This window comes from Squalius cephalus (assembly GCF_949319135.1).
Source record: "Squalius cephalus genome assembly, chromosome: 11".
Lineage (NCBI taxonomy): Eukaryota > Metazoa > Chordata > Actinopteri > Cypriniformes > Leuciscidae > Squalius > Squalius cephalus.
The window spans coordinates 23,830,341-23,840,460 of NC_137132.1; the positions used below are offsets into that span (position 1 = coordinate 23,830,341).

The following is a 10,120-nucleotide window of genomic DNA, read 5'->3' on the forward strand; positions in this document are numbered from 1 at the left end:
CCTGTGTGACCCTTTAAAGTGATTGAAAAGGATGAATTGTTCATATGAGATAAGCAACATAAAAATACAATACCATATGGAAAAATGCAAGCCTACAATATTGTATATTTAACAATATAAAAGAAAGGTATTAGACACAACAACACCAGGCAAATGCTTTTAGCGGTGAATCGGACCGAACAATTCGTTCACTGTTTGGACTGAGTCGGTTCGACCGGTTCTCGAGTGAACAACTGGCTCTTAATATTAAACAGTGTGATTATACTTTAAAACGAGTCGGACTTACACTTATAATTGCTTCGCATTGGGTTAACAGTGCAAGTGGGACTTTGCTTAATTTGCATAAAGATAAAGAACGGACCAATGGCGTTAAGCGTGTCTACCTGAGCAAATGCTGGACAACAAGCTCTAGCTAAGCTACAGTCATCTTGCCTCAAGGAGCAGAGTCACATTTGCGGGACAGGTGTACACTAGTTATTTCATCATGGCTTGTGGTGGTTTTGTTTGCTCAAAAACTTCTCTTTGTATCTTGAACCTAATTTATGTGGTAAGTCAAGCAGTAGTTAGTCGTAAAAGACTTTCTTATTCATATTAACAATAACTTTTGTCTTTATTTAAAAGTCCGTTTTGCATAGGTAATATTCCTTTTATCCTTTGCTATGATACATTGTACATACATAATACATGTACATTAAATGTGTCTGTAAATTGTAAAATTAATGTTTATGCTGATATTCATGATTTGGTGTTGCACTAACTTTTCTAAGCAATTTCTGATTTGTTTTCTGTTTTCAGATGGTCAGTCTTCTAATGATCGGTGTTGCAGCATGGGGAAAATGGTTTGGACTAGTTTCTAGTTTCAGCGTGATGGCTGCTGTCATCGCAGTTGGATTTTTTCTCTTCGTCGTGGCCATTGTGGGATTGTGTGGGGCTGTGAAGCATCATCAAGTCCTCTTGTTCTTTGTATCCTTCCAATAATATACTGATTCAAGATAATTCTCCCATGTGTGTGTCTAAATGAGGTTTGCCTCTGTTCAACACATCATTCCCAGTTTGTGTTGTACTTTGGGCCCTAAACTCACATTTACCAATTTTGCTGGCTTACCCATTTGTAATAATTTCCTTTTTAGTCAACAGCTTTTTAAATGTGCCGTAAATGATGGAGAAACAACCTTAACTGTTCTTTAGTACATGGTTGTTCTCTTTCTGGTATTCGTCTTGCAGTTTTCAGTATCATGTGCCTGCTTAGCTATTAGTAAAGAACAGCAGGTAATTATAGTTTGCATTAATACTTTGACATGGTGATACCAGTTTCCTCATTCCTCAAGAAAGTTGGTTTCAAATAAACCTTTTGTCCTCCTGTAGGACCTTCTCCTGGAGATAGGATGGAATAAGTCGGAATCAATGCAGAAGGATTTGGAAAGATCATTGGATTGCTGTGACTTCCTTCAAGTTAACTACAATGAATCATGTGATGCTGTAAGAACAATTATTCTGCTTTTCTATCCAAGACTTAATGTATTATGAAGTGTCTTCTGATACATTTCGAGTTCGAGTTGAACTTAATGTGGGGGAAAAAAACATCATGCTTCTAGAAACTTCTTGAACAAATAGTCTGTGAATGTGAAGTCATGCGGTTTATACAGAAAGCTTTGGTAAATATGTAGTTTTAAGTGCTGTTGTATTTTTGTACGTCAAGATGTAAGGTTAATGTATTATAAAGCTGCCATTTTTGTTGTAAGCTCATAATTAAGCAAAATTAAACTTACTTCTACAATGATAGCTGACAGACTCTTTAACCGCTTGAACATATAGTCTGATGTGAAGATCACCTGAGTATGAGATCATGTTTATGTGCGCTTAACTAATATACAGTTTTTATTGTAGTTGTAAAGATTATTTTATGCTTTATTTCTGTGTTCTCTGTGACTTCAGACCTGTTTCAAGGATCAAACATGTACACCGTGTTCAGGTATAATCCAGGCCTATGCTGACGACGCTCTGCATTTTGTTGGAGGAATCAGCCTGTTCTTCAGTTTTACAGAGGTGAGCAATCATTGGACATCCTTTGGTTCTGAAAACACGGAAGATGAAACATGGAAATATGGAATGAAGCTATTAACTGCTTACATTTTGTTGCTTGCCTGGTTGAGAAATTGAATACATTATTTTTGTTAAGTTTATGTTATTTTCTTTACGGTTTCAGATTCTGGGCGTCTGGCTAGCATATAGATACAGGAACCTGAAAGATCACCGGCAAAATCCTGGTGCTTTCATATAGAGCACTATGGTTGGACACTATTCAAGACTTTGAATGTTAGTTCTAGAATGGACTTTTTGTCTTTTAGGAATCTTAACAACCTTTTTCATTTATGATGTGTTGTTCCTCTTCATAACAAACCCAATTACTTTATTTTTGGGATATAATAACAAATTAAATGTTCAGATAACTTTTAAAATATTTATTTGTGAAACAGCCATTATGATTTTGCATGTTTAAAATATTTATTATCACTGATTATGCAAGTAGGTTGACTGGGCTTGAACTTTGATCCCAATTGAACAACTCTTACAAAGATAAAGAGTTGGACTGGAATGAAAAATTAAAGACATGAAAGTACATATTTCATTTCATGTTATAAATCAAAGGACAAACATTTCCTGCTTTATACATCAAACAATTTTGTCATTAAGCTCATTTGCTCTCTAGACGCTCAGTAATGAGCTTGCACATTAAAATTCAAACTACACCCAACCAATTTCCACATCATTCTGATCAGGATATGACCAGGAACTTGTACATCATCTGTTTGTCTTCCACATATTAGCCAATGGTGTGGCACTTCCAGAGGTTGTCCAGCCGGTTTTGCACAGATGTATTGACTGAGATGTGCTAGTGCTGTCCTCTGCCGGCTGCAGGGGAGAAACACCACACATATTCACATTTACAGCAATTCGGATCACATTAAACCACCTGCCTGAGGATTAACATGTGATTAAATTCTTTGTATTTTTATTTAACTGAAAGACTATGATTTTAGCATTTTATTTGTGTATCTAGAGAGACTTTGTCTAATACGACGCACTACAATATACCTTCTTAATTCCATTTTAGCATGTTCTTATAGCATGTAAAATACATAGAATTTATTAAATGGAAAACAAACAAGCAACATGTTTGCACAAACTTCTTGTTTTAAATGTGTGGTGTAAATGTTGTCTTCAGCTATAATTTACACATTTGATGAATAAATAAAGACATCTTGACACCTTTTTAATTAGGTTGTTTATTAATATTTGTAATTTGTATTTTTTATCTACAACGAGTGAAGTAAATCCATTTGTAATGTATGAATGCAGAGTTTTAAAATACTTACATTTGTATACGTATATAGGCTACTAATAAAAAATTATATATACATGTATATATAAATATTTATAAAGAACAAAGAATGCCAAATAGTTTTCATTAGAGCAAGGAACCGATCCCAAAATCTGGGCTTGACTGAGTTAATTACTTTGATTGTCAAACTACTGTCGTAGAACAGCCTTGATTCAGTTGTATTCATTTACATTTAGTGGCTCTTTTTGCAGGTGTATTACATCAATTCTATTATCATTCATACAACACTGATTTATTCTAGACTAGCACCAATACCTTAGACCACAGGTGTCAAACTCAATTCCTGGAGGGCCACAGCCCTACTGAGTTTTGTTCCAACCCTTCTTCAACACACACTCACCTGCAGTTTTCAAATAAGCCTGAAAGACTTGATTAGCTGATCAGGTGTGTTTAATTAGAATTAAAGCTAAACTCTGCAGGGCTGTGGCCCTCCAGGAACTGAGTTTGACACCCCTGCCTTAGACACTGTTTAACCAGTATGTGAACTAAAAATAGGGTGGAGGAGCAGTGATGTTAACTGGGTGCTAGTAGGTGGAGGAGCAGTGATGTTAACTGGGTGCTAGTAGGTGGAGGAGCAGTGATGTTGGCTGGGACAACATGGAGGAAAGGACAGACAAAATGCTTGACATGCTATTCAGTTTATTAGAAATGTATATAGCAAAAGTCAAAATACAAAAAATATAGGTTATGATTGTGTATAAACATGTTTTATTTTAAATCAAGGGTGCATGTGAATTTCAAACATAAATATTAATTTAATTCCACTTAATTAAATTTTACATTTAACTTGTTTGCCATGGATTTTCTACGACAACACACTTAAGATGCACTACTGCATTGTGCTGTGAGTTGACAATCTCCTGTCATTCTCATCTGAATGCCATAAAGATGACATTAGTCATTAAGATTATTTAGCCACTCAGTTACCATTTGAATAGTGAAACCACAATGAACATGATGTGATTTCTCTTGACTAACAAGTTTAAAAACATTTTTAAAAATAATTTAAAAAACAGAAACAGTCTTTAACCAAGGTAACATTCACCTAACAAGGCAGGTAATGCTAGTTGACCATACTAATCCTCAAATATTATCATATTAGCCCCCGGTTTCACAGACAAGGCTTAAGCCTAGTCCCAGACTAAAATGCATGTTTGAGGTGTTTTTACTGAAAGCAACTTGCACTGATATCTCTTAAAATATGTCACTGCCATTGTTTTGTCTCAAGATGGACACCAATAATGTTTCTAAGGCACATTTATAAAAGCTACTTAAATGTCCTAATTGAACTAAGGCCTAATCCTGGCTTAATCTAAACCCTGTCTGTGAAACCAGGCCTAGATTCTTTTTAAAACAACATTCCTGTAACAACATACTACATATACATGTTGGTATATTATATAAATATTGTAAATCGATGCATTTAAATCAAACTTATATGTCTCTAACAATTTGAAATGCCCGCCAAAGTCTGAAGTCGGCATGAATCATGTGACGATCAAGCATTTTGGACTTCCGTTGATGCAACTCTCTCAGAGGCTGCATCTGAAATATTAAATAAAATCTGATCGATTTTTGAAGGTAGCATAGATGTATCTCTGCCTTTGATATCCCACAATCCTGTGCGTTCCATTCTTTGGCAGTTATGCTAAAAATGTATGTTTTTGACCAACGTTTTCCACTTATGATGTTGTTTATAGCGAGGAATTAGTACTGTAGTAATTAAATATTATCACCAAAGTTCTCTCCATTTTGTAGATCATGTAATGGAAAATTTTGATTTTCATTGATTTACAGTATTGATTTTCATTTACTTTCAGTAAGACATTGAAATGACTCTTTGCTGGACTGTGTGTGGTCTGCCAACATATGACTAATGTGTGTGTGTTTTTAAACACTGGGAAACAGGTGAGACGTCAGGAGGAGGCAGATTGAACAGGGGCCCCTAGGGTCAGAGGCCGTCCAATTTAGAACTTGTGAGTTTGTAAGAATAAATTCAGCAGGATTAGATCACTAGCAGAGAAACCTTCCCTTGTTTAGATAAGGGCCTGCAAGCAGAAGACCTTAAAAAAAGTATAAAGGCTGCTCTGCCCTCCCTCCCGTCGTCGCACTTGTTTCACAGACTGTACTGGTGACTTCTGTGTGGCAACTGGGCCTTCTTGCAAGAATAAATACTTTTAAAAGACAATTTGACTCCGAAATGTCTCTTACGCAGTGATGATTGTTTAATGAATATTTTTTGCCACAACAATCATTAAACCGTAATGCTTTCTTAGAAGTCTGTCCGAAATCAGTTTTGTGAGGTACATTGCCAATGGCTCTGCACAATAGGTTGCCAACCAATGGGAGTAAAGTGAGTGTCCACCGCCATGATAAATAGATTGAATGAGTATAAAAGCCTACTTGAAATCATCGGCGCAGAGGCTGCGTCCAAAATCGCATATTCTCTTTGAGTAGGTACTTAATTTGAATAAGAACTTACTTTATGACCATTAGAAAAGTGTGTTCTATATAGTATGAATGTAATCCGGATGTACTACATTCCCACATTGTCATGATCATGTGACCTACTAGCGTCAGTTGCATTGCTTCACAGCCATTCATAAATCCTCTCCCGTGGCCTCATGAGATAGTAAAGTGCTCATCATATGCACACTTCAGAATACTGTGAATTCGGTCTCACTCTCCCAATTCAAATTAGAATGATCTACCTTTTTATGTAACTATAAAAAGTTAGGACTTAAGAAAAAAAATGAGATGACTAGATTTTAAGACTAAGACTAAGTCTAAGCAGTTTATGCAACTGGCCACAGGTCTCGTTACTTCCACAGAGAAAGAGTTAACAGTATTAGAGGTAAAATCTATGAACTTTTTGAAGGTAATGAGTTAACCTAGATAGTTAAGCCTATTTTTATTGTTGCTGTTTTATTCAATTTAAATATAAAAATGTTCATAAGAAGAAAAATAAAAAAATACAGCTCTATATTTAACGAAGCACATACAAAAAATCTGAAGCGACGCGACCTGTTTTACAGAATACGGACGTTTGTTGTGCATAACCCGTATTTAATCATTATGAACCTCCTTTTACACCATTTTTATGACGGTTCAATAACCATTTCCTCTTGTGCATCATCATCATCCATACTCTTAAAAAACTTAAGTTTGTCTTTGCTTAAACTGAGGCCCGAAGGACCTGCTATGAAAACCTCAGAGTATTGTTCATCTATGACAAAGCCTGACGTCTCAATAAAACCGTTGAGCATCTTTTCAAAACTATCCAAATCCTCTTTAGAATCAGGAAGAATCACAAGAGCTGTGTCTTTGTCAATGACTGACTTTAGGGTTTCTCCTTGGACTTTAGGTCCCAAAAACCTGTTCTCACAGTTAATGGAGTTGATCAGAGGAAGAAGGCAGATGCTTACTAGTAAAGGAGTCAGAGGACATCCCACCCTCAGACCTTGTGATCTGTGATCTGTCATCAACAACAGCTCCAACACGGATCTAAATCTGTCAGGTAGATTCACAGACTTTAAGCTGTTAAACAGATACGGCCACTTCAGAGCACCTGGATCTAGTTTTAATGAAATAATTAGCACTGGGATTTGAGCACTGATGCAGTGTTGAACAGAACTGTGTTTGCTTTGACCTGGACTTAAAATGTGTTTAATAACGCCATTCAACCTCGCTGCCAGAATCAAAGCCAGAATTTTATAATCCACATTAATTATTTTCATCGGACTGCAGTGATAGTGAATATCATAGCTGTAGGTGTGATCGTATTCGTCATAGTTGAGCGATTCAAAAACTGCAGGTTTAATTGGCTTTAGGTCGAAGATTTGATTGAAAAATGCTTGTAAGAGGTCAGTAATTTTACAAGCATAATGCTTATAGAAATGCACTGTAAGCCCATCTGCTGATAGACTTTCAGACTGAGGCAGGGACAGTATAGCAACCAGAATCTCTTTTCTCGAAACTGGTTCGTTTAGAACGGTGATCAGGATGGATTTTACGTCATCAAATCTCTCAGTTTGGTGTAAATGATTCAAGAAGTTCAGAAGACTCTCGGATGAAGTATTTGGTGTTTGAAGAACCTCTGTGGATGATTCTGAACTTGGACACCCTAAAAAAGAAATTATGTTAAAACTATTATTAATTAATTTTACATCTTAAAATGAGAGAAAATATCTACCTCCTTGGTCCATGTGTTCAACCTCTCGAGGAAATTCAGTCGTATCTGAACATCTTGGTGGTTTTAGGCTTCTTTGCAAAACTATTGCCTCACATATAAGCCTGACCTTCACTCCTGGCCACAGGTATTCTTTCTTTCTGGTATTTATTTGTGAAATTTTCTTTATTGTGCTTGAGAGTTGTTCCATACATGCTTTATCTTCAAGAAGACAAGAATCAAACTGCCATTTTGGTCCACTTGTCTGAATTTGAATGGACAATGGGGCGTGATCAGAAATGTACTCTTCTTTATCCGAGTACATTGGCCTCTCGTGAATGTTACAAGCAGTTACGCTTGATAAATTGTGACTTTGCAAAAAGTAGTAGTCTAGTCTTGACTGACCTTTCCCATCAAAATACGTAAAGCTTTTTACCTCTGGGTAAAGACACCGCCAGACATCCACTAAGCTTAAGGTTTCCAAAATTTTTTGGAGAGCATCGAAAGACTTTCGGTGACTTCGGTTTCGTAAATTTGATGTTTTATCAAGTTCGGCGTCCATGACTGTGTTGAAATCCCCACCGACCACCAGGTACGCCGACGATGGGATGTGGGTCGCAATTTGTGTGAACTCAGTAAACCTAATTTTTTCATCATTTGAGTTATACACATTGATGAATACAAAATCATGCCCCCAAATTTGACATGAGATAATTATGAATCTTCCCTTTCCGTCGCCATTGACATTGAAACCACCACATCCAAGGTTCTTTTTGAACAGGACGGCCACCCCTCGGGAACTTCCTTTAAATACGGTGAATGCCGCCATGTTGTAATCACATTCTAAATCTTGAATTTTGATACTCCCAGTTGAGTAGATTCTGTCTGGACCCACATGAGTTTCTTGGAGAAAGACTACATCAGCCTTTAGAAGACTTAAATGATGAAGAACCTCATTTCGTTTGCGGTTGAATCCGTTTACGTTCCATGAAAGAATCTTTAAAATTTGCTGCTTGTCATCAATGTCTGTCATCCTGAAGTGGTCTCTTTGGATCAATTTCATAAATGAATGGGTTGGTGTACCTAAAACAATGCAACACAAAATATTTTGTAAATTGCAGAAGCGTTTTACAAAACCTGAAGAACTGGATTCTTTGATAACATAAACATACATATGCAGTACACCTTGCAAAAAATATATATATATTTTTAGTAAGTACTCAAGAGAGAATCTTAGCTGAATTAAAAAGTAAAAACTTTTGATTATTCAGGTAGGGATGGGTGAAGGGAATGATGTGTAAATTGGGAGGTGATCAACTCAAGTGTGATCGTGTCTCGAATGGGGATGGTAATATAGCAAGAGAGTTCAAATGTCAATTCCCATTGTTTTCTCAGAGAGTAGCCCTTTCTTCCAGTAGCCCTCTCTTCAAGGGACTCACGAACCATCACAAAACAAAAATCACCCAGGTAATGAGACACAGCAGTAAGAATAAAGGGTACATAAACTTTTAAACGGGGTCATTTAAAATAAATTGCAACATAAAAAACATGCATTTTGTATGCGCTCTTATTTTGTTAAAATTATTTACATTTTCTGCAAGGGGTTCACATACTTTTTCTTGCAACTGTATATAGGTTTCTCAGATCAAATAAGTACAATTTGATCATCGTATTCATATATATATATAAATAACCTTACCTTGTCAATTCTTTGCTCACAAAAAATAAAACAAATCGAAACATTAATTACTTGAATTATTACTTTTATTTAAAATAAAATGTATGAAATGCTATATCCTACACTTGTTTGAGATGGCAGGAACATGGCAGGGACACGTATCAACGATCTACCTCTTCCTCTTATAACACATGCAAATGAACATTTGTACCATTACATCATCACATTTGAACTCAATGCAAGTCCTAGTATACTGTTCACATACTTTTTCTGGTTCTTACTCAATTAACATTTCCTCCCCAAATTCATTATATCAGTTTCACAGATGTAAGGAATGCACTCAACTCTATACAACTCTAGTCTAGTTTGGTTATGAGAAAAGATAAAATCTGAATGAATTTTGTTAGAATCTACTCCAATTCTCTTACATCTACATTTGAGTGTTTGTAAGTCAAAGTATACCAAGAATGTAATGCAAATGGCCTGTCAGCTTGTTCCTTCACAATATGTCATGAAAGGCTTCTCAACAAAGCAATACAAGAATGCACCTACCTGCATTTTCTCCTGGACTTCAGATCCTAGAAGCCTGAAGGACAGACGCTCATTACTGAAGGCCTCCCTTTAAGACAACAGACAAACAAGTTAAAATGTAATTCCCCCATTACCAGTCCGACTACTGACTCAACTGATTGACTGCCAGGCAAGTTCACTGACTTCTATAACCTGGACCTACAGGAAGCATCAGCAGTGGGAGTGACCAGATGACATGCATAATTGGTATGTTGTTGTGTCAACTCGTTCAAAAGATTTACAAGGTAATTAGGGGCCCAAGCCCTGAAAGGGCGAAGGCCCTATTGTTTTCCTTAGGATT

General features: G+C 36.3%; 1 protein-coding gene across 1 annotated transcript; it reads left to right on the forward strand.

Moving 5' to 3' along the window:
• The first annotated feature begins 46 nt into the window (after nt 1-46).
• Nucleotides 47-3,293, forward strand: tspan13a (tetraspanin 13a). The gene is made up of 6 exons (XM_079886147.1): nt 47-547; nt 796-963; nt 1,189-1,269; nt 1,366-1,479; nt 1,936-2,046; nt 2,207-3,293. The coding sequence occupies exons 1-6, from the start codon at nt 485-487 to the stop codon at nt 2,279-2,281; spliced, it is 612 nt and encodes a 203-aa protein (XP_079742273.1). The 5' UTR covers nt 47-484; the 3' UTR covers nt 2,282-3,293.
• Nucleotides 3,294-10,120: the final 6,827 nt, after the last annotated feature.